Source organism: Cyprinus carpio, chromosome B17 (assembly GCF_018340385.1).
Source record: "Cyprinus carpio isolate SPL01 chromosome B17, ASM1834038v1, whole genome shotgun sequence".
In the NCBI taxonomy this organism is placed as follows: Eukaryota; Metazoa; Chordata; class Actinopteri; order Cypriniformes; family Cyprinidae; genus Cyprinus; species Cyprinus carpio.
In genome coordinates this window covers 22,784,187-22,808,688 of record NC_056613.1, presented here as the reverse complement: position 1 = coordinate 22,808,688, position 24,502 = coordinate 22,784,187, and the positions used below count along the sequence as shown (strand labels likewise).

At 38.4% G+C, this 24,502-nt stretch overlaps 1 protein-coding gene across 4 annotated transcripts in view; it reads right to left on the bottom strand.

Annotated features, from left to right (window-relative positions):
- Positions 1-7,137: 7,137 nt before the first annotated feature.
- The window catches only part of LOC109059766 (intraflagellar transport protein 43 homolog), a 36,105-nt gene continuing 18,740 nt past the window's right edge, over positions 7,138-24,502 (bottom strand). For 2 of the 4 annotated variants that reach the window (XM_042742853.1, XM_042742856.1), the window contains 7 exons: positions 23,235-23,305; positions 19,350-19,385; positions 18,160-18,206; positions 11,867-11,939; positions 10,893-10,968; positions 10,622-10,684; positions 7,138-8,435 (listed from right to left, as the gene is read on the bottom strand). In XM_042742853.1, the coding sequence (XP_042598787.1) occupies positions 8,325-8,435; positions 10,622-10,684; positions 10,893-10,968; positions 11,867-11,939; positions 18,160-18,206; positions 19,350-19,385; positions 23,235-23,305 (477 nt within the window). In that variant the 3' untranslated portion in view covers positions 7,138-8,324. Of the gene's footprint in view, positions 8,436-10,354; positions 10,495-10,621; positions 10,685-10,892; positions 10,969-11,866; positions 11,940-18,159; positions 18,207-19,349; positions 19,386-23,234; positions 23,306-24,502 lie in introns of those variants that run through there. The other 2 variants (XM_042742854.1, XM_042742855.1) reach the window with 2 other exon arrangements.

The following is a 24,502-nucleotide window of genomic DNA, read 5'->3' as shown; positions in this document are numbered from 1 at the left end:
TAACATTACTCCCCCTCCTAGAAGGTGTCGCGCCGTAGAAACTACATGGGGAGGGGCGGGTGAGAACTTGGGAGTCCATGGGGTTGACAAAGGAGGGAGGAGCTTGGGAGGAGACAGGTGGGACTTGGAGCAGGCGGTGCCAGATGGGACCCAGGCCACAGCCATAATGTCGACCCACGGTGGAGCCGATGGAGGGAGGAGCCATGGTGGATGAAGGGCTGATGACTCCAGGGGGCTGAGCAACGGCGACGTAGGAGCCCAAGGCAGGGACGGAGAGCCGATGAGCCAGGACGACGGGGAGGATCCGGGGGACCAAGGCGGAGCAGATGGCACCAGCAACTGAGGCGGAGACAGGGATCCCGCAGTCGAGCCAGAGCAACAGAGGACTAAGGAGGAACCGAAGGGATGGAGGAGCCTGATGGAGCTGGAGGGATGAAGGGACAAGGTGCAGACGGAGGAGTCCCGAGTCACAGGATGGTCGATGACAGACCAAGGCGGAGCCGGAGGGATTAGGGAGCCCGATGGAACCAGTAGACAGATGGGCCATGACGGAGAGAAGGGAGCTAGGAGCAATGGTGGAGCCGCTGGTCGCGAAGTCTGGGTCTCAGAGGCTGGAGGCGGAGACCAGGGATTCTCTAGCCGCTGTGCCAACAGAGGATGGCAGACCCGCGGAGCACACATCGTATTGAATGTTGGGCAAAGGGCGAGCAGAGGGACTGCCAGATGACAGCTGTGGAGGCAGGAAAGGGTGGGTGGGTGTGGATTTGTGAGTCTTCGGGCTTAACTTGGGACCAGGAGCCCTCTCAGGGCTGGACGTGGGAACAGGAACTTTCTCTGGGCTAAACTCAGGAAAAGGAACCCTCTCTTCTTGTTGTAGCCAGCTCTCGCACCTGGTCTTACGATCCGTGAGGCTCTGGCTCCATGGCGATCCTAAGCTCTGTCGCTCTCCTGGGCAATGGCTCGTCGATCGCGACGGGCTTTTGCTCTCCATATTGGTGGGCTCGGGCTCACGCTCCGTGCAGCGGGGAGATGGTGGGCTGGGCAGTGGGTCTGGCCGTGTTCCGGATCGGGGATAAACGCTCTCCAGACACTGAATAATTGCTTCCCTCCAGCATTGTCCGGTGGTGTCTGGGAGGTTGAAGGGGCGGTAGTAGTTTTCCCCAGTCCAGAACAGTGAGTTCAGCGCAGTGCCGTTGGACACCATTAAAATGGCGAGCTGGCTGAACTCAACCGCATACTCCAAGAGGGAGAGGTCTTTGTGGGCTAGGGCGGTGAACCTGATGGCGAGGGAATCCATGGGAAACAACGGGGAAAACAAAACACTGGGGAAAAAACGCTGAAAACAAACCGGAGGGTAGGCAAGGAGTAAACTGTTTTGTAGGTCAGGTCTACTGTCACGATTCGCTGCCGGAAGGAATGCAGGAGATGTAGAGATTCGTTGAAGGGTGTTTTGATGTACACATACAGTAGAAAATCAATAACAGGAACTAGGAATGTCACACGAACATAACTTTGGAGACCCCGAGGAAAGAAAACATGAGGCAGACTACACATAAAATACTAGACTCGACGAGGGATAGACAGGTGTGGGGAATCCACTAATAATCAAACTAAATGAGGACAGAAACATTACCAAATAAGGACAAACAGGAACAGAAACATGGGTAAAACATGACACAGACAGTCCAGAATCCTGACAGATATAGTGACTCGTTCAAAAAAACAGTTGCTTGCTTTGTTTCTGAATGAATTCGCCGTTTGAATTTGAATCTATGACCGAATGACTCACTCATTAAGACAGTGACTTGGAATTTAGTTTCAAATTTAGACCATTAATGCCAATTTAAATGTCCATTAATGTCATAACATTATTTATGAAACTGTAATTGCAGTATAAATTGTATAAATTCCACTTCAAATGCAGCTTCTGAAAAAAAAGTTACAGCCACATTGTAACCTTAAATGTTTGTGTAACAAATTCTATGTTGAATCAAAATATTCTTAAAGCTACTTTTTTTGGCATGTCTATTCAACACTGTTCTCACTTAACACAATAATGACTTTAAATCATCTTTTTTTGGAAAAAATGCGCAATTAATTTGTGATTAATTAACTGGCACATCATGTAATTAATTAGATTTTAAAAAAATATTGCTTGTCAGCCTTATTTTTTTTTTGCATGAAGTACGTTTCTGGCCCATATACTGTGTAGCTTCACTGTTTATCAGGTTCTCATCTGATATGACTTGCAGATGATGGCGCTCTGATCTCTTGACTTGCATTGCTTTGCAACTTTTTATGCATCCACATCAAGCATACAGCCACGCACAGCCCTGACCTCCACATGCTCTCACATGCAAACGCCATCTCCAATCCATCCCGCTTTATTGCCACCAGCGGCGGGACAGAAGGTTCGCCCTGCGCGCTCGGTCGCGGCCGAACGACTTCAGTGATGGAGAGGGTTTATAGGAGGGCAGTGTGCTGGAGACCACCTTGACCCATCCCTCCACAGACCCCAGATCTCGACACCCTGCTCACCTCAGCTCTTGAGTTATTATCATAATTTCTCATGGCTCCATGTTTTACAGAATGTTTTGTGTTTTATTGCTTGAGAATCAGAGGCAGGAGCGGCAGCAAGCGCCGGCGTGATAAGAAAAGCAGTCATGTGAAAAATGAAAGGGGCCACATGTCCAGCAGAGAGAGGAGTGAGGGTCAAATAATAAAATACATGACAAATGCACCGGTGGTATTTCATGTTCAATGTGAAATGCACACACAAACCCACGCGGACCAAATTCACATACAACAAAAACTCATGAATATAATCAAGATCAAAAGACAAATGATGAAACAGATAGTTGTGCTGCTCGAAGCTGATTGGTGTTTATTTGGAGCCTGACAGACGTGTTCACTATGAGCCGAAAGATTCTAGTTCCCAGTAATGTTTGGTTCACATTACTTCGGTCAATGTGACAGTTATCTTGAACAGTCTTTTTATCTCATAGTTATGACTTTTTATTTTTAGAATCTCCTCACGACCCTACAGAGTATAAGCAATTTGGAGAATGGATGGATAGAACTTTTTTCACAATTACTACAATGTCATAATTGCACTTTTTGACAGATAATCGTATCTCATTTTTATCTCATAATTGTGACATACTATGTCATAATTTTTACTTTTTGTATAATAATTGTCTTTCATCTAATAATTACTGTATGTCTATTTCATAATTCAAAATTTTGTCTATATACTAGAGTCTTTATTATTACTTTTTTTTATCTCAAAATTGAGATATTGGTTTGGAGAATGGAGATGGAACCTTCTCATAATTATGACTTAGTATGTCATAATTGTGAATTTCTGTCATTATAATAATCTCATTATTATGACAAATGATCTCATAATTTTTGTTACAATTTCAACTTTTTTATTTCATAACTGTGAATGTCAATGTTGTCATAATTATGACTTATCTCATAATTTATGACTGATAATTTAAACTTTTTATCTTATAATTGTGACTTTCAACATTATCATACTGATGACTTTTTATCTCATTAATATGGGTTTTTATGTCATTATTTTCGACTTTTTTATTTTATAATAATAAATATAATAAAGATCAAAAGACAGATGCTGAACTGGTGACTGGTGTTTGTATTTATTTTTATTTGATTTAGTCTCTGTATATTTTGATGTGAGGTCACATTACCACTTTAATTTCTTCTCAGTTCATTCTACAAAGAAATTGTATTGCTTCAGAGTACTGAGTTGTTTGAGTTTTTGTACTCTGTCGTTATTTCTGGAGGTGGAAACATTTGGACCCTGTTTGTTATCATTTCATGGAAAAAACAGCTGAATACTCTTCAACATCTTTTGTGTTTTACATGAGAAAGAAAACTATTCAAGGACATGAAGGTAAGTAAACAATGACAGAATTTTAAGTTTTAGGTGAACGATCGCTTTAAACATGAGCTGCTGGTTTCTAGCGGACAAAAAAAGCTAAAGCTTTCACACACTTTACCACATAAAAGTATCTACTCGCTGTGACTGGATGGCACAAGTTTGCATTGATGTGTAAATGTTCATCTGTGTGACAAAGTTGGAGCAGTTCAGAATGAGCTGTTTTTACAGTTCAGTTCCTATAAATAATTTGAGTTCTGAAAGTTACAGTATGTTTCCATAATGAATGTCTGTATTATCTCTAAAGATCAAGGACAGTTTGATTCCTCATGATACGAGTCTCAGTGCATTAATGCCCCGATGTATCTACACATATGAAGTCATGTGCTTTCTTGTAGCCAAAGCCAGTGAGGAATCAAACAATACGGCCCCTGATAAGAGGTCGGGACCCGAGGCCCGGCACACGGTTGGGCAGGTATAAGCGTGTGCTCATAACATCCTGTGACTTCCACGCTTGGTCATGTCTGTCCGCACCCCTCACTCTCCCATATCTCTCAATCTGCACATTTTCTTACACTTTAATTACACGGCTGTATATTGCCCTGGGCCGTATGGATGGGCGATACTGAGAGCAGATAAGATGGAGGAGCTTCTGTCACCACCCAAACATATTAGAAACGGCACCCAAAGGCAATTATCTCCATTCTGAATGACAATTAAGCATCCGACTCTATCCAAATACATGAATCCAGACCCGTGGAGCTCCGGCAGCTTCACTTTTAGGGCCAGAGGGCATTTTTAATAAAAAATGTAAGACTTCCCCTGCTTTGTTTTATTAGCTATGAGAATGAGAGACGGGGGAAAAGACCTTCTTCCGATTAATAGGTCAAGAGTTTTCTTTTCTTTTTTCATCAAGTATGCATTAAATTAATCAGAAGTGACAGTAAAGACATGATGTTACAAAATATTTCTATTTCAAATAAATGCTGTTCTTTCAAACTTTCTATTCATCTGGGAATCCTGAAAAATAAAATACATCACAGTTTCCACAAAAATATTGTGCAGCACAACTTTTTTGTGATAATGCAGTGATTGAGAGATGAAGAAATAAAGGCTCCTCAGAAGATGTGAGATGTTCTGGAGGCTTGTGAAGATCATTCCTCCGCTGAGGAACAGTGAAAGTAAAGCTTCTGGAAACAAACGCTCCTCAAAAGATCCTGATGATCAGATTTGAGACTCTAAAACATGATTGATGGAGAATCAAGTAAAGCTGAGCTGCTTCAGTCCAGTAAGAGTTCATCTGGAGATATTACTGCAGTTATTCTGACCTTTACTTGATCAAAATCACTCAAGATCTGACACCAGAAGCAGCAGCTGAAGCTGGACACTTCTACAATTACACTAAAAGAGCTTTTACTGCAGCTCTAAACTATCAACCAGATGACAGAAGACATGGAGGAGATGAGTGTGAAACAGGCTTAACAGCAAAGTTTGGATTGTGTTGAAGCCTTAGAAAATTTGAGCATTATTAAATATGATACAGAACCACTCATAGGGTTAAAAGTCACACAGGTTTAGAACAACATGAGGGCAGTAACTGATGACAGGATGATCGAATTTTGGTGCTGTATCTCTATAATAAGCTATAATCTCGGGGAGAGACGCAGTACAGTGGAGCTGCACAGAAAGCAAGATGGAGAGAGATAAAAACGACAGAGAGAGAGAGAGAGAGAGAGAGAGAGAGAGGTGACTTTGAGGAGCTGGACTCAGTCTCATGCCAAGCATCTCTCTCTCTCTCTCTCTCTCTCTCTCTCTCTGTCATCTAATCCTCAGTCCGATGGGTCGGTTATGGGAGCGTTTGGTTGAGGCGGGTCAGTTACCCGCTATCACAGGGCTTTAATCTGAGCGGCCGCCTCCTAAACTGGCTGTGAGCGCGGTGCCAGGCGCTGGCATCCCTGAGAGAGACAGCTAGAGGTTGTCTGTACATGGATGGGCACTTCACAGCTCGGTGGGGGGGGAGGAAGGGGCATCGCGGCAGCTGCTCGGGGCATATGGGCAGAATTCATTAAAAGAGCCCAAAAAAAGCTGATGTGAGGAGAGAGACAGAGAGACGAAGTGCAGCAAGAGTGTGTTTCTGTGTGTGTGGATGTATTCATGTACATCACAGGTTCTTGAGAAACGTCTTGCATCGCGCTTGGAAGTTGTGCTAGACCTTGAGCCAGTGTTAGTTTAGTATCTTTGATAGGTTACACTTTATTTTGTCAGTCCACTTTAGACATTCTACTAACTATAAGTAACTTAGCAGCTACATGTCTACTTACTCTCGGAGTAGACTGTTCGGTCAGGTTTAGGGTTAGTAGAATAAGCTGACATATACTTGCAAAGTTTCTTATAGTCAGTATGTTGTGGACCCTTCATAATAAAGTGTGAGCAGATATTAAGCAGACAGTCTACTAATACTCCAATGACTGCTAGTGGACACATAGTTGCTACATTAGTTTATTGTTGTTAGTATGTTTTATGTGTTGTATTATTATTATGTGTTGTTTTTTTTTTTATTTTTTTTTTCAGTATATTTGGAAAAATAATTACATTTGATACTGATGATTGAGTTTAATTAAAGTTTTAGCAATATATTTTTGTGTGTGTGTGTGTGTGTGTGTTTGTGTGTGTGTGTTTGTGTGTGTGTGTGTGTGTGTTTTTGTCATTTAAATAGTTTTTCTATATTTAGGTATACTTTTTTTAGTATTTCAACTTTAAACAAAAATGAGAGATGTTGCCTTGGCAACTCGCTCAAGTAAGTTTGTGTTTTTTCCCCCATAATGATTTATGATTAAACTATTCTTCTGTCATTATTAAAACAAAAACTTTTAAAAAGCATTAAAAGTGTTTACACTGTGTTCATTTATAGTGAAAATTTTTAGTATGATTTATAAACTATTATAGTATTAAATTATCTTTTATTTATTAACATTGTTTAAGTTTTAGCAATTTTACGTGCTTTTGCATTAGTTTTCTTAATAGTTCTATTTTTGCTTTCATTTATATATATATATATATCTATCTCAGTTTTAGTTTAGTTTTAGTAAGCAATTTTAGTACTTCAGTTTCAGTGTATTTCAGTTATAAAACATTTCTATTTTTTTTTTTATTCTATTTCAGCTATTTTTAGTTTTTGAAAACAATTTTATTAGTTTTATTTATCAATAACGACAGAGTGTAGAACATGCTATTTTTACTGTTTTTATTTTCAGTCTACTGGTCAAAATGATGGATGCCTTTTCAACCTTTTAAGCGTTTACAGTTTTTCTCGATGGATTTGACACACTTCTCCAAACTCAGGCCAATTCTCAAAACAGCTAACACAGTGATCTGAATAATCTGTAACTTTCCTAAACAGATTGAACGTTTTCATTCATTTCATACAAATTAAAAATTATATATATATATCCACCACTGTGCTGTAAAAGACTGATCTGTAGTTTTCAGAAAAGTTTGTTTGCAGTTCTTGCACAAACAGATTTGTAGTTTAAAAGGGCAATTTGTTTTTTCTCATGGATGATAACAGGTGTTAATAACAATTTTCATTCAGTTTAGATATACACAATATATGTAAAACAAAACTCCCTGTTAAAAAAATGCAATAAACATGTATTTTCATTAGCATATCTGTGCATCTACAGCTAAATGTGTTTTATAATAAATAGGGAACACAGCTATAGATTTGATGTTAATATTAAATTTGAATAACTGCATTACTAGAAAAAATGCAGTGCTTCATTCTGCAGTAAAGCTGAACTGTTTGGTTAAAGCTGTGTTAAATGTTTTGAGAACAAATCCATTGCGTTGGAGAAAAGTCTCAAATCGATTGAGAAAAACTGTAAAAACAGATACATAGTATACAAGATACATACTGATTATCATCAACAACAACAAAAAAATACAATAAAACATTTCAGCTTTAACTAATGATTATGAATGATTTCATGAGACGTACATTTTTCAAATAGTGGCATTTAAACATATCTTTGATATTCTGTGTGAAGTGAAGCAGGTTAATCCACACGGTGTGATAGAAACACAGGAATGAAGCTCATGAGCACAGCACGAGCTCAGAGGGTCGATGGTGTGGTCAATAATGATAAGGCCGGCTTGCTCGGATGTGCAAAGTTCATTTTAACTCAATCAACTGGATTTTAGTTTCCTCGCTCATTAACCTTGGATTTACGTTTTTGTTTTTTTCAGATACTACAAACGGTGACAAATGTCTCCAGATTGATCCAGTTAAGAAAAGCAATGTTTCTGGGTTTGCAAGGTTAACCTTAATGAGAAACACACAGAGCGTACGCAATGACACGTCCAGAAACACATTCAATATGAACAATATTATCTGAACACATGACGTGTAAATCCATCCTCAGGCCACAGGAAGCGGAGACTGATCTTCCCGCTCTCCTTGATCCCATTCCGTCTGGAGTTCAGAGGAGACCTCGGTGAACAGATGATCCCAATCCCAGCCCGCGTCCTCCTGCACAGACACCACCAAACCAGAAGTACAGTGTTCAGCTCCACGTGAAGCTTCACTTACACTCGTGCCGAGGAACACAAAAGGAGATTTTCTGACAGATCTTTATGTATCTTATATCCATACCATGTGATATACAGGACAGTTCATAATTAGCATGACTGTCGAGCTCCAAAATGATTGAAAAATGTAGGAATAAAGTAGATTTTATGACTTGTGTGCCATGTTTCACTTCCTCACACTTTTTAAAAATATTTTGATTAATCATTTCTGTCTTAAATAATGTCATTGTATATACGAGAGAGAGGGTTCTTCAGAATATCTTTGACATTAAAACTGCAATTTCAATTAATTTGATTCAAAAATATAAATTTGTCATCACTTAAAAATGTTCACACTGTATTGAGTTACAGTGGAAAGCAGTGTTATTGTCATTTTAGTATTTTATACACAGTATATATAGAATGTACATTTCCTGAAGAAAATGTGAGTGGTGCTTGCAGTGGCAAAACTCGGCCCTCGGTTGCTAAGTTGTTTCTAGGTGGTTGCTAGGGCGGTTCCTAGGGTGCCTAGGGTGGTTGCTAGGGCGGTTGCTAGGGTAATTGGGGTGGTTGCTAGGGTGTTGCTATATGGTTACTAGGGTACTCAGGTGGTTGTTAGGGTACCCAGGATGGTTGCTAGGGCAGTTGCTAAGATACCCAGGGTGGTTGCTAGGGTAATCAGGGTGGTTGCTAGGGTGTTGCTATGTGGTTGCTAGGGTACCTGGGTTGGTTGCTAGGGCGGTTGCTAGGGTCCCTCTGGTGGTTGCTAGGGTATTCTGGGTGGTTGCTAGGGTATTCTGGGTGGTTGCTATGGTGGTTACTAGGGTACCCAGGACGGTTGCTAGGGACATTGCTAGGGTACCCAGGGTGGTTGCCAGGATAATCAGGGTGGTTGTTAGGGTGGTGCTATGTGGTTGCTAGGGTACCCAGGGTGGTTGCTAGGGCGGTTGCTAGGGTGGGTAGGGTGGTTGGTTGGTTGGTCGGTTTGTTTGCTAGGGTGTTGCTATGTGGTTGTTAGGGTACCTGGGGTGGTTGCTAGGGCAGTTGCTAGGGTCCCTCTGGTGGTTGCTAGGGTAATCGGGGTGGTTGCTACGGTATTCTGGGTGGTTGCTAGGGACATTGAAAGGGTACCCAGGGTGGTTGCTAGGATAATCAGGGTGGTTGCTAGGGTGTTGCTATGTGGTTGCTAGGGTATCCGGGGTGGTTGCTAGGGTACCCAGGACGGTTCTTGGGCCATTGCTAGGGTACCCAGAGTGGTTGCCAGGGTAATCAGGGTGGTTGCTATGGTGTTGCTATGTGGTTGCTAGGGTCCTCGGGTGGTTGCTAGGGTGGTTGCTAGAGTCCCCAGGATGGTTGCTAGGGCGGTTGCTAGGGTTCCCAGGATAGTTGCTAGCGTAATCGGAGTGGATGCTAGGGTGTTGCTATGTGGTTGCAATTGTTAAATATTTTAGTATTTTTGTAATGTGCTTTTGTCATTTATATGAATTATTTATGATTATTTAAAAAAAAAAATAATGTGTTCAGTAACAATAATTCAAGTTTTTCATCTAATATTTATATTTTGTTCTATTTCAATTCTATTTAAAGGATGGAAAATGTTTTACAGTACTGGGTCAAACATGCCGTTTTCACTGTTTTCATGTTGAGTCTACTGTTTAAAATGATGATTTATCTTTTAACCATTTAAAACAAATACATAAGATACAAGACAGACTAAATATCATCAAAATGCTGAATAATATATTGAGATTCTTTAACTCTAGATATGACAATTCAAATAATTTATTTCTCAAGAAATGTACTTTTTTTATTAATCATATGCACTTTTAGGATGCTTTTATTAATATTATTATTATTATAATGTTTTTGATCCTAGTCAGAATGGACTGTCATTCTATATAGAAGAGTGAAGGTTCTTCAAAATATCTTTTTTTGTGCTCCACAGAATAAAGTCATACAAGTTTGGAACGACATGAGGGCGAGTAAATGAAGACGGAGCGCTCATCTCTGGGTGAACTGTCCTGTAACACATTGTGGGACAGTATGAGATGAAGAATGCTGCTGGGGACTTCATAAATCTGTTGGTCTGACCCTCTTACACGGCCTAGAAAGAGCCGGACAGACGCTATATTTACTGGCAGAGCTCACCTCTCTCACCTCCTGCTCCGGGGCTAAAACCTTCGTGAGCAGCTTCAGGTCAATCTCTCCATCCTGAGAAACATTCAGCACACACAAACATTAGCCAAGCCATCACTGACTACACTGAAGCATTGCAATATAACGCCAGGGCAGTCCAAAAATCAAAACAGATGTTGGACGTGACGGATGAATTAGGCAGTAACTTTATTCTCCTTGATTTACACAAAGCAGCAGTGTTTGTTGTTGAGGAATGATGGGTAATGATGGGTGAGCGTCTCACCAGGGTCTGAAAAGCCGAGTACTTCATGAGGTCGTTGTCCAGGTCTCTGTAGGTCATAACTCTGTTCACCTGGATACTGCAGACAAGAGAGATCCATAAACACGTGTCTCGAAGACGTCTAAAGACTATTTTATAGACGCTTCAGCTCCATCGATCCAATTAAGAATGAATTCAAACTTTGACGACATATTATGACAAACCACAGACATGAACACTGATTGTTAAACCCATTATTCATGAGACGGAAACAGTTTGCACGACATATACAAGTGTTTTTGGCAGATATGTGTGCACAGGCTTGTGTTAGGACATTAATTATACACGTTTAGTGGAAATATAAAGCGGTAACTACTGAAGACCAGCTGTTTTATTTATTTTGTCTTGTATGTGGGTAGACTTTTTGTGAAACAATATTCTCTGTAAAGCTGCTCTGGAATGATATTACAAGCACTATACAAGTAAATCTGAATGTAACTGAAAAAAAATTCTCTTCTGTTAACTTAATACTAAATATTTTAGTCACTTGTTTTGGCTTCAGTACAGTAACAAACTAACACCAATTATTTTATTTGGGAAATTATAACTTTAAGATTTGTTGCTGCTTATTATGTTTACTAAGAAAATAATTGGGTCTGTATACATGAAAATAAATAGCTGCCTTTATATTTATTGAAGGGGTCCAAAACAAGGGGATTGGCATATTTGAGGGTCATTGGCACTAAAAATGAAGGGGGTCCAAATTTTGGGTATGTGTTTATTTGTGGGTTATTGTAATTAAATATATTATATTACTATGTAACACAGTAGGACAGGAAGGTTAATGGAAATAAAGTCTCTTTATTAAGTGTGTATTTTTATTTTGAGGCATAAGGATAGTTACATTAACTTAACTAAGCTTCTCAGCAAGATCCAGCAGATGTTGAAGCATATGAGAGTTTGTTTGCTTGATGATTATTGTTTGGACCGAAGGATACCTGGGTGGAGCAGCGATCTGCATGGTGAGGTCTTCCTCTTGAACCTCCTCCAGGTCTGGAATCACTGGGATGTCTAGAAAATGCAGGTGAAATGTGTTAATCTTGTGTGAAATACAAGACATTTCATATAACTACCTATAATATTATGGTGGCCAAGAGAGCTCGATGCGCTGCAACTAAAGAAAACACATGCAAATTGAAAAAAACACCAGCAAATTAAGAAAACCCATCATTTTTACAACACATGCTACAAATGTATTATTATTATTTATTTTATTTTATTTTTTGTGAGTATTTGCAGAGTTTTTTGTATATAGTTGGGTTGTTTAGGTTTTTTGTTTTTTTTTGCGTTGTTTGTTTTGTTTTTTGTGGGTTTTTGGAGATTTTTTTGTATTTGGTGGCGTTTTTATATTTATTTTTACATATATATATATATATATATATATATATATATATATATATATATATATATATATGTCTGTGTGCTGTGTATATTTATTATGTATATATAAATACACACACATGCATGCATATATTTAAGAAAAATGCTATGTTTCTATATTAAATATATTTATATATGATAGAAATTGTATGAATTTATATATTTTTTTATTATTAAAATATTTTATGTTTTTTTTTTTTTTTTTTATATACATAATAAATATACACATATGTAAACAAAAACTTTTATTTTGGATGCAGTTAATCGCGATTGATCGTTTAACAGCACTAGTTAGTAGTGAGTATTTGCAGCATGTTTCTGTATTTGGTTGTTCAGATATTTATGAAATTCTTTCTTCAAATAAACACAAAGTCTTTAAATGGGTCAGATGATGCTATTTTAAAGATCATTATTTGGTGTATTTGGTGTAACAGAACATGTTGACATGCTTTAATGTTCAAAAAACACATTATTTTTCAAATACTGTACATCAGCGGTTCTCAATTCCAGTCCTCACGCCCCCTGTTCTGCACATTTTGTATGTTTCTCTTATCGCTTCAGACGTTTGTTCTATTCCATCGTAAGTGCCCTGCGAAGTGGACATCACAGGATATCCAGCCATGATTCCAGTTCGAAGTGAACGTATATGTTCACACACACACACACACACACACACACACACACACGTGATACTCTACAATGCGCAAAACTCTGCATTTGAACAGTCAATACCAAATACTTTAACTATTAAGAAAACATACTTAACAGTAGCTGATTCAGAATAAGCGCCAGATTGTCATAGATGAGTAAATTTTGAAATTGACTCATTTTTTTTTTTTAAACAGCCTTTGCACAGCCATGCTTTGAAGGCTACTCTAGGTTCACAAAACTGTCGTCCATAAAATGCGTTGCACAAATCTGGGTTGTGCTGTTCTGTTGTACATAAATCTTAACCAATGATTCCTCATTGCATCTACTTTCGGAAGGCCAAATAAAGTGCTTTTGCTTCGGCACAGAAACACACAGCATCTCCTTGACATGGGTGCTTCAACACTACTGTGGTTCCTGAAACCACGCTTTCTTTCTTTGCATGAACATTTTGGTTGCATTACGCAAATATTTCCACATAGTGATGTAGACATGTGGGGGCGTGTTTGAACAAGGCGTTTTAGCCCGGTCTGGATCAGCCTTCTCTTTTAGATAGAATACATCCTTTTGTGGAAGACTTTGAGCTTTGTAACTCTGCAGATCTTATACATGCACAAATAGCTCTTTGGAGTGTTACAAGCTCTTGGTGCATAAAGAAGATCAGTGAAGTTACAAAGATTAAATTCTCAAATCAAAAGAGATATATTCTTTATAAAAGTTAAGACTCGTCCACACCCTCCTAAAACGCATCGTTTTAACACGCCCCACATCTCTACGTCACTATGTGGGAAGATTTGCATAACATCACCCAAATGTTCACGCAAAGAAAGAAGGAGTAACTCTTATTCTCGTTGTAGTATTGTTGTTGCCACTGCTTTCATGTTGTGGAGACACTGTGTGTTTCGTTGTGAAAGCGAAACTACTTTGTTTGGTCTTCCAAAAGAGGACACAGCTAGAAATCAGTGCTGAAGTTGTATTTTCAACACTGTTCCAGAACAGTTCAACCCAAATATTCAGATGTGTGCTGTGCATTTTATGGAGGATGAGGACTGATTCCTGAACCATTAGCCTACAATGTGTCTGTGTCACAAAGGCTGTTTCTATAAAGTGAGGTAATTCCAACTTTCCAAGGACAGTCTGGCGCTTCTGACTCTCAGATTGTAAGTACATTTTCATATTTAAAGAATTAGCCTGATGATTCAAACGCGAGTTTTGAGCAGTGTAGAGTAGTGCTTCTTGTTTGTCGTTTCTCAGATCACAAATGCAGACATGGTTTTGTTTACACAGCACGATACACTACGCAATGCGTAAAAACACAGTGTAAGTCATTATAATGTAAATAAAATAAAGAGTACTGAAGTACATTTTACAAAAAAAAAGATTTTCTACTTCAAAATCTTATGTTTAATTCCACGTGTTACTTGCAGTTTCTCTGTAATTCTTTGAGAAAATAACTAGCAATTTTTTTATGAGTGAAAACTGTTTCCACATCAAAGTTTTCATGCACAGCACACTAATGTTAAGCTTCAAGTGTCAATCATTCATTTTTTTTTTTGAGTTAGTTATTTTTACAGTTTAAAGTTTTTGTGTTGTCATAATTGACTTAAATTTTTATTTTTGTTGGGTTTATTTATTATGTTAAGCTTGTTTTGTTTGAATTTTTTTTTGTGATTATGGATTTAAACCGACCATGTGAGAAGCATAAAGTTTTTCTCAAGATGCACTCGGACATATGCTGCAGCTACTGCCGTGTGTTACAGCGAGTTGCAGCATTTCCCACAATCCCCGCAATCTTCACAGATGCTGTCTGTCTCCTCGGCGTGGCTGTGTTTATATTGTGTGTGAACTGGCGTTTGATTTCCTCCCTCTCTGTGTTTCTCTCACTCTCGCACTGACATCCTCTTCTGCGCTGCTCCCCCTGTCACGGCGACCAGGCGGCCATGAATATTCAGTGATCAAGACAGTATCTCTTCCTGCTGTGAGGCGGCGATCCGGCCAGGGGCTCCCCAGAAAACCCCCCCCACCCCGACACACACTCACGCTCGTCCCGGCGCTGAGCATTTGGGCCCTGTCAGCGACGCCCACCCTCAGGACCCTTCAGGCCAGAGCGGCGACCTCCGTGTCCATTCGGGCCGGGCCGGGCTCCAGGAGCGCAGGCCTGCCTGCGAGCCCATCTGTGTGGGGTCGGAAGTCACGGCGCGCCCTGGCAGGAGCCGCGGTGCCAAGAGCCGCATGCCCGCTGCCCGGAACAGTGGGAACCCGCTTTAATTGGCAAAACTCAACAGGACAGAGTGTGGCAGCGCTCCCAAAGAAGGACAAACTTTCACAGCCCTTCTCCTCTTTTTGGACAGACTTCTGCTGGAGTGCATTCAGGTGTGCCACGAGAGCGCACGTTTACAAAATCACCGTCAAACACAGTCTGACAGTGCTAAGAAAGTAAAAGAAAAGCTTTGTTAAATAAACCAGAGGCTGATACATAAAACATGAACAAAACTTTTGTCACATTGACCACTCAAAGCTGATCAGTTCAAAACCGACACGACTGGAACAATAACTATAAAAACAAACTTGCATTCACTTTACATTCTGTACGGGAAACACTTTTTTAATAATAACTTTTTCAAGAATACAAAGTCATTAACAAACATTATTACATTATGCAAAGAAAGAGTTCACTTTTAATTGTATGGCAAAGAGCAGCTCAGCTCATTCTGCTAAATGTTTATTTAATATATTTTATATATTGGTTTTTATATCTCCAGTAATGTGTCTCAGTGAGATGAGATGTAAATGATCCAAACATATAATGCAGTGATTGAGAGATGAAGAAATAAAGGCTCCTCAGAAGATGTGAGATGTTCTGGAGGCTTGGTGAAGATCATTCCTCCGCTGAGGAACAGTGAAAGTAAAGCTTCTGGAAAACAAACGCTCCTCAAAAGATCCTGATGATCAGATTTGAGACTCTAAAACATGATTGATGGAGAATCAAGTAAAGCTGAGCTGCTTCAGTCCAGTAAGAGTTCATCTGGAGATATTACTGCAGTTATTCTGACCTTTACTTGATCAAAATCACTCAAGATCTGACACCAGAAGCAGCAGTTGAAGCTGATTACACTAAAAGAGCTTTTACTGCAGCTCTAAACTATCAATCAGACGACAGAAGACATGAGGAGATGAGTGTGAAACCGGTTTAACAGCCAAGTTTGGATTGTGTTGATCATTTGGAGCTTTAGAAACTTGCATATCAAATATGATACAGTAGGTTTTAAATGGTTAAAGTTTATAAAAAGTGCTTAATACACTCCCTTTCCATTCACAGATCCAAACTGAAGAAAGAAAAAAAAAAAAAAAAACCTTTTTCAACAGTAGCATATATTGGGCAAAACAGTATTTTTTCATTACATTGAACAATTTTTAATACATAATTATTGGTATTGAATATGGTATTATTTAACAGAGCGTGACGCCATGCATTCTCACATTGCACAAATACTCCACAAATACACACAAAGCTGCCTTAGTATCTTATGAAGCAGCCCAGATGCCTTAAAATGCTCCTCCTCACAGTCTCAAGGAGATGAACGTGGTCATTATAAAATTAATTTTTAATTCTCTCTCAGACTTTCTGAATCCTGTCACAAAAGCCACGTTCAGTTCCATCTCCCTGACCCTCGTAACAAGCCCCGTTATCCTACATTGATAACTTCTTCCTTTTCTCTCATTTTTAATTAAAGCTAATTAAAAATGCCTGCCTTGTTTAGTCACTGACAAGATTCATCTGTGTTCCTGATATACAAATAAATGCAGGCGCGCACGAGCGCTGCTTCATATTCATGAGCGCGAGGTGACACCGTCTCCTCATTTCTAAAGCAGTGCGTTCAGCAGATTCGGGCCCCCGCGGACCCCCAGTCAAATATAATGGTCTTAGTGCAATGACATCAAAAAGCCTCTACGTCCAGCCTTCGCAAGCGCTCTTCTGGATCTCAACGTTTCCGAATAATGCACCATCGACACAAATGCGCCAGAGTTCAATGTGAAGCGCGGCGAGGTAAAGCTCACCATGATTAAGCGGCGAGAGAAAACAACGGTTTTTAAATGAGGTCGCGATGCCACCTGTGACACGAGGTCGAGAGGGAATCGACAGTGATGTGCACCAGAAACCTCTTTTTGATGCTGATTCTATCAAAAAGTCATGCGTCACGGCTCTAGATGATGCGATTTTCTTATTTATTCATGAGTTTGAGCAGCTTTTCCATGAAAGAGTCAAGAAGCTCATGATTCTGACAACCAAAAACTGTTATATTAATACTTGCTAAAACAGAACCTAAATAATCATTGGACCACACTAGAGTGCACAGTATGCATAGTATGAATATATTACTGACACTGATGATAATAATAACCATAATAATCACATTTCTGTTTCTCCCTCATGATGTTTTCACATGCTAGATGATCAAATTCCACAGAGTTATATTAAAAGAAGGACCCAAGACCAAAGGCAGCTCTGAGGCGTTTTTGAGCAGTAAAAAAACACCTAGCAACCAGCCAGAACACCCTAGCAACTGCATCACAAAACCCTAGCAATCATCTACAATCACAAGCACTGCAGCATTTGGGGCGTTTTTTTTATATTTTTTTAATTTATTTTTTTTTTTTTTTTTAATTTTAATATCTTTTGTTTTTGTATTTTTTTTTTTTTTTGTTTTTTATTATTTTATGTTTTATTTACGTTCATTTTAAGTTTTTTTTTAGCAAGTTTTAGTTTTTTTTTTCTTTTTTTTGATGCTCAATCAGTATAAATATAATGGTTTGTATATGTATACTGATGTTTTTGAATGTCATTTAATGAATATTCTGGCAACTGTATCCAGTACATCTCTTGATTTATTAAAAAAAAAAAAAAAAAATTATTATTTTTGTTATTATTTGAGACTGTAAGTGAAAGCAGCATATGGCCTGAAGATCACATGTTTCTGAGCCTCACGCTATCAGGTCTTTTAAGCCTAGTGTATTGTACTGTAAGTGTTTTTGTATCTGGACTCTCTCTGAATAAGCTGCTTTATCCAGCACCATTCTGTAACGTCTTACAATAAATGATGCGCCATTAGCTTGAATTCTGTCTGAATTTCATAAGCTGCGGAGCTGCTGTCTGGTTAAACAGAGTAAATGTGTTTGAAGAGAAACAGAATCATCTACTCACCGCTTTCATTGTCGGAGCCCTCGGGGGTTTGTGGCCTCAGTCGCCGGCTTCAGACACGGGACAGACAACATGTTAAACACAAGAGATCAGGGACAAATACTCCATCCACACACACACACACACACACACACACACACTTCGGTCCAGCTTCTAAGAGTCCCAATTTGAAATACAGCTCAGAAAACATACCTTGAAACTGATGCAATTACTAATGGCTTAGTTTTCAATCAGAAGACCATATTAACCAAACAACCATTATAGCCAGACAGATTCATTGCAAAGTTAAAAGTAAATGTTCAGAAAATAATATGTCATGGCAGATGGGAGTGTTGAGGAAACCTGTGTGAGAATAATTATTATTTTGTATTTGGTTTGCAGCGTTTGGTCCTGGTAGTGATGCAGAAATTAAATACTTGACATTTAACACTTTGGTTACACTTTATAGGGTTTAATTTGTTAACATTAGTTAATGCACTAAGATTAAACATGAGCAAATTATTGAAGCTTGTTTCCACCATGCGATGAAAAAAAGCTGATGGAAAACTTTTTATCTCACAATTCTGACTTTTTTACTGCAATTCTGAGAAAACAAATTGCAAGAAAAAAATTGATATAAAAAGTCTGTGCTTTTTTATTTTTTAGTCTGTAAACTCAGGATGGTGAAAATTCTCTTTATTTTTTATTCTATGGCAAAAACAAGCTTCCATAACAAATAATGAAGAATACTATTTTTATTAACTAGCATTAACAACGATTAATAATTGATAATAATGGATTAATCATTGATAGTTCATGATATTTTAGCAAATGTGTTAACTATTGTTAATAAATGGAAAGTGTTACCAACATTTGTATACTTGCCAGTCACAAGACAAGGTGTAACTGTTTAACAACAATCTTTAGGAAAATGAACGACAAATCACTATGAATAAAATGTGAATATTGTGATATACGGTCCAGTCCTAGTGGAGACGGCGCTAGTGATCCAGACCCTAACCGCAGGTTATTTATGTGAACCCCACCATCACGTCTTTTAATCAGAGTGATTGTTCTCACATTAACCAAGGACAAATTCAGCACGAGGGTAATTTCCTTCTTAAATCAAGAGCATAAACAAACATTCCCGTTTCTTGAGATTTCAGCTCCTAATCACTGCGTGTCAAAGTGAAACAGTGAAGGTGTAAACTCACTCCTCCAGCTCTTCAGCGGCCGACTGTCGTCTGGACCTGAGGAGGACATCACAAATCAACAATCAGCTTCACGATCACGATCACAGCTCGTCTGCTCAGTCTCAGTCTCATATACAGCACACCGCATCATTTTACAGCATTACTTAATGTCTTTGATTTTAAAATAATCATTTTTACTCTTTAAAAAAACATTTGCACACTGTTTAAATAGAGAGGAACGCTGAAATAAAAAATACATTAGGCCCTTTATTGCAGGTATACAGCATTAACCCTATAAGGCCTACTGTACCATATTTGATACACAAATTGTTGAAGTCTTGAAATGATTAACAAGATCAAAACTTTGCTGTTAAACCTGTTTCACACTCATCTCCTCATGTCTTCTGTCGTCTGGTTGATAGTTTAGAGCTGCAGTAAAAGCTCTTTTAGTGTAATCAGCTTCAGCTGCTGCTTCTGGGGTCAGATCTTGAGTGATTTTGATCAAGTAAACGTCAGAATAACTGCAGTAATATCTCCAGATGAACTCTTACTGGACTGAAGCAGCTCAGCTTTACTTGATTCTCCATCAATCATGTTTTAGAGTCTCAAATCTGATCATCAGGATCTTTTGAGGAGCGTTTGTTTCCAGAAGCTTTACTTTCACTGTTCCTCAGCGGAGGAATGATCTTCACAAGCCTCCAGAACATCTCACATCTTCTGAGGAGCCTTTATTTCTTCATCTCTCAATCACTGCATTATATGTTTGGATCATTTACATCTCATCTCACTGAGACACATTACTGGAGATATAGAGCCATGACTGATATTTATATCATTTTATGTCTGTATCTGGTGTACTGTTATAAAGATCTCATTGATTTACATCACAAGCAGCAGAATTTCATCATATGAATATCAGCATCTGCACACAAAAAAATGTTTTTTTTTTTATTTTTTGCTAATTTTTTTTGTTAAGCTTAGTCTAAATAAAATGTATCAGTTTTTTCCTTCATATTAAGTCTATACGAGCCATAAAAGCCTGATGGATCAACAAAAAACACATATGCGAACATTTTAGTCTAAAGGTTTAATAAAATGTTCCTTTTCAAATAATTATATTTTTCTTATGTATATAGGCTGGTTTTTGCTAGTGTTGAGCGCCACCTTATGGATCCTGACAATAATGTACATCTCATAAAGTCTTTAACATAATCTATATATTTTATGCTAACTCTAAGATAATAAACAATTAAAAGATCGAATCTAGTTTTATAGTGCATTGATATCCTGAGGCTACTGTGTATTCAGAGATTTGACTGTGTTCATTATACAGTGCAACTGCTTCTGAAAGTGCTTGGAACCGTGGACTTTTAACCTCAGGAGCACCACAGGGTAATAAAGTAATGTGTAAACAGTAATGCAGATGCTGATAATCACAGTGTTAGCGTGTCCAGCTCTTGACACGCTGCCTGTCCTCTAAGACTCATCACGGAGCTCTGCATTAAGACCCGTGTAACACAGCACCATAAACACGGTAAAACTGTCTGGAAAAAGTTGTTCAGGATAAAATATATTGTGACAACTTGGCTTCAAAGCTTCATCAATAAACTGACAGATCACTTAGTGTCAATTAGGAGTGATAGATCTGCAAATCCCGGGATTTCTGCTGTGGGATTAGCGGGAACAGAGCGCCGGTGATTGAGCACGAGGGGTGACATTGAGATGAAGAAAAAGTCCTTGTCTTCTTCAGAAGGGACGATTACTTTGTTTCAGAAGGAGAATCAATGCGTCGAGAAGCCCTTTAACACCTCCCAGCCAGCCGAGAGAATCAAGATAAGTTTGGCAGACGTGCAGAAGCGACACTTTGACCTTTCCTGAGAGACGTGTAGAGTTTGCGTTATTCCCCGCTAACTGAGCCAAAGGCCGTGTTAACATACTAACATTTCTCATTTCTTGTTTACTGTGCACACTTACTGTATGCATAAGACTGAGCCGCTGCGTTTGCCAGGTCCATTTCAAGTGCAAAAAAAAAAAAAACTGATGTAACATTGACCACGATTTTAAACATCTTGTTTTATTCGATCAGTCGACACGTTTACACAAAACTGAATTAAAAATGCAAAATAACAAATTCTAAGTTGATAACGGGACAACCTTACATGCAGTGTGATGAGGTCATGTGATTAGTATAGTCAGATTGTGGAAATGCTTTTTTGATTCTTCATGCTTCTTTTAATGAAAGAATTCAATGAATTGAATGATGAACTGCCTTTAACTGAAACAATGAGTGTTTACTATTGTCCTTTCGCATTATTGACACACTATTTTCCTAATTAATGCTGTACAGTTGCTTTGACACAATCTGTACTATTAAAAGCACTATATAAATAAGGAGACTTGACTCGACTTAATTCACCACCCTTGTTTTCACGGTGGTTTTCATGTACAATAAAAACTACCTTTTTTATTAACTTTGGTGTATTAACATTGCATCAGTTACATACAAAGGTTTTTATTCGCCATAGATTTAAAAAGATCAATCTGTAAAACAAAAAATGTTTTTATATTTATTTTATTTATTTATTTTAACCGTAAATTGAATAATGTTCAAAAGTTTGGGGCCAAATTTATTATTTATTTATTTGAATGCATGTATAATGAATAATGTTATAAACTATTTAAAATAAATCTATTCATCTGTGAATCCTGAAAAATAAAATGTATGACGGTTTTCACAGAAATATTATGCAGCACAACTGTTTTCAACATTGATAATAATCAGAAATGTTTCTTGAGCAGCAGATCAGCATATTAGAATGATTTCTGAAGATCATGTGACACTGAAGACTGGAGTAATGACTGCTTCTTTCTGTTTTGCTAAATAAATGAGGGCTCTTCTTTATACAGCTGATTCTGTGGTTTTCTCTGATAGGATTAACAGGACTTCTCAGTGTTATGGTAAAAGCTGCTCTCCGCACACACAGAAATTGTGTTCAGAATATATGAATGTTTGGCAGACTTCAGGGTACATATACATTCAGAATTTGTAGCTGGATTTAATTAATTCAGAATGGTAAAACTTCATATGGAAATATGGCTGTTGCTGTTTTCTTACATTAGTGTTTACAGGTGAATTACTGAAATAAACGCTGGCAGTAGGAGTGCTCATTGATCATTATAATTCTGATCAGGCCAGTAAAACTCATTTAACAGGAAATGACACCATCATGTGGAGACTGGCCCTCATTGCAGCTAATGGGATTCTAGGGGCCCACAACGAGCCCTACAGCACTGGCGCTGGATTCACTATAATTAGTTTCACATAATAATGGAGAAAAAAAAAAAACTTAAAATCCAAAAGCAGTTTACAAGCATTCAATCTAGTTATAACTGCAGTTTACGTAATTCATGCTGTTAAGTGAGATGAAAAACCTAAAATTAAATCAAATAGATGAGAGCGGAGATAAGAGGACGTTAACACTGATGAAAAAGAACTAAAGCAAAGAACACACATTCAACAAAAAATGTAAAAAAAAAAAAAAAAAGAGAGAAATACTAAGATATACTCAGCTTGGTAATACTACAACGTTACTGGTGGATTGTAAACACAGCTCACACAATAATGTGTGCTGTCCAAAAGTTGGCTGATACATGCTAAAAATATTATGAAATATATAATAATTTATGGATTTATCACTTTAAAATGCTGGACTGAAACACTGCTGTTTAATAAAGCTTTTTGAGTGAAGACATTTTGTGGAACATCCTCATCTTTGCATTTAATTGACTGTGCGTGAGGAGTGTTTGTTTGTATGTGGGACAGAACAGCATGGGCTTTTAGAAAGGCTGAACATTCAGAACATTTATGTGTCTCAGAAAGACAGAGAGAGGGAGACGTGGACTCACTTGGCAGATCCGGTTCCTGTGCTCTCCTCCGCCCATCCTCCCTGCCGCCGGGCCGGTTTCGGTGGAGGTCCCTAAGATCAAACACACATTCACAGCGCTGTGTCTTCACATTGTTAAGTATTTCAGGTATGACCAAAATCATAGTTTACTGATAAAGTGTCCTGAAACAACAGCTTTAAGATCAACAAAAAACAGGTGTGTGCTACAAATCAGATGTCTACAGATTTTCTGATGACTATTTTCCATACGTTAAGCCAAAAGTACACTTCAGTTTTTATGTGTATGCGAGGGTCTGTGTACAGTGCATTTGATGCAGATTTCGCCACCAGAGTAGTATGTGCATACTGTATGCACACCACCTGGTTTTTGTAACAGCCCAGGTCACACAGGCACATAGAATTTGTTTTGCACTAATTAGTTGTTCCACAAGGTGGCAACAGTGTCCCAGGCCGTTGTTTGACAGTGGAAAATGAAACTTAACAAATGGTAAAAACAAGAAATAAACTGTAAAAAAAAAAAAAAAAATTCTTGAACTGCAACAACAGATGGCCGCATTGACAAGTGCTTGTGTTATAGCTGAAATTTATTTTAAAAGAGTACAACAACATTTTTATAAGCACATGGGCATAAATATGCGACAGGTGCATCCACTCATTCAGGTTTTACGCTAAGGAGCCGAGAACAGGTCCCTGCCAACCAGTGATGGTTCATGGTTGTGGCATGGGGATATAACGTCTCGGTTACATAACGTCTCAGACATGACAGGTTACGTACGTAACTCTTGGTCACAAGTTACAGTGCCTTGCGAAAGTATTCATACCCCTTCATTTTTTTTCACATTTGTTATGTTGCTACCTTATGTTAAACTGCTTTAAATGACTTTTTTTTTCCAATTTGCACTCCATACACCATAATGGTAAAGTAAAAAAAAATGTTTTTAACATCTTTGCAAATGTATTAAAAATAAAAAACTAAGATGATTCCATTGCATAAGTATTCATACCCTCATCTGAGACAGTTGAAATTTAGCTCAGGAGCATTCATATTGCTTATAGATGTTACTAAACTTCAAGTGAAGTTGACCTGTGGCAAATTCAATTGAATGGGCATGATTTGGTAAGGCATACATGGCTTAAAGGTAGGGATCGACCGATATGCATTTTTCAGGGCCGATGCCGATACCGATTATTACAGATCAAGGAGACCGATAACCGATATTTTGAACCGGTATGTGTCTAGTGTAAAAATGAAAATTAATGTCAAAATTA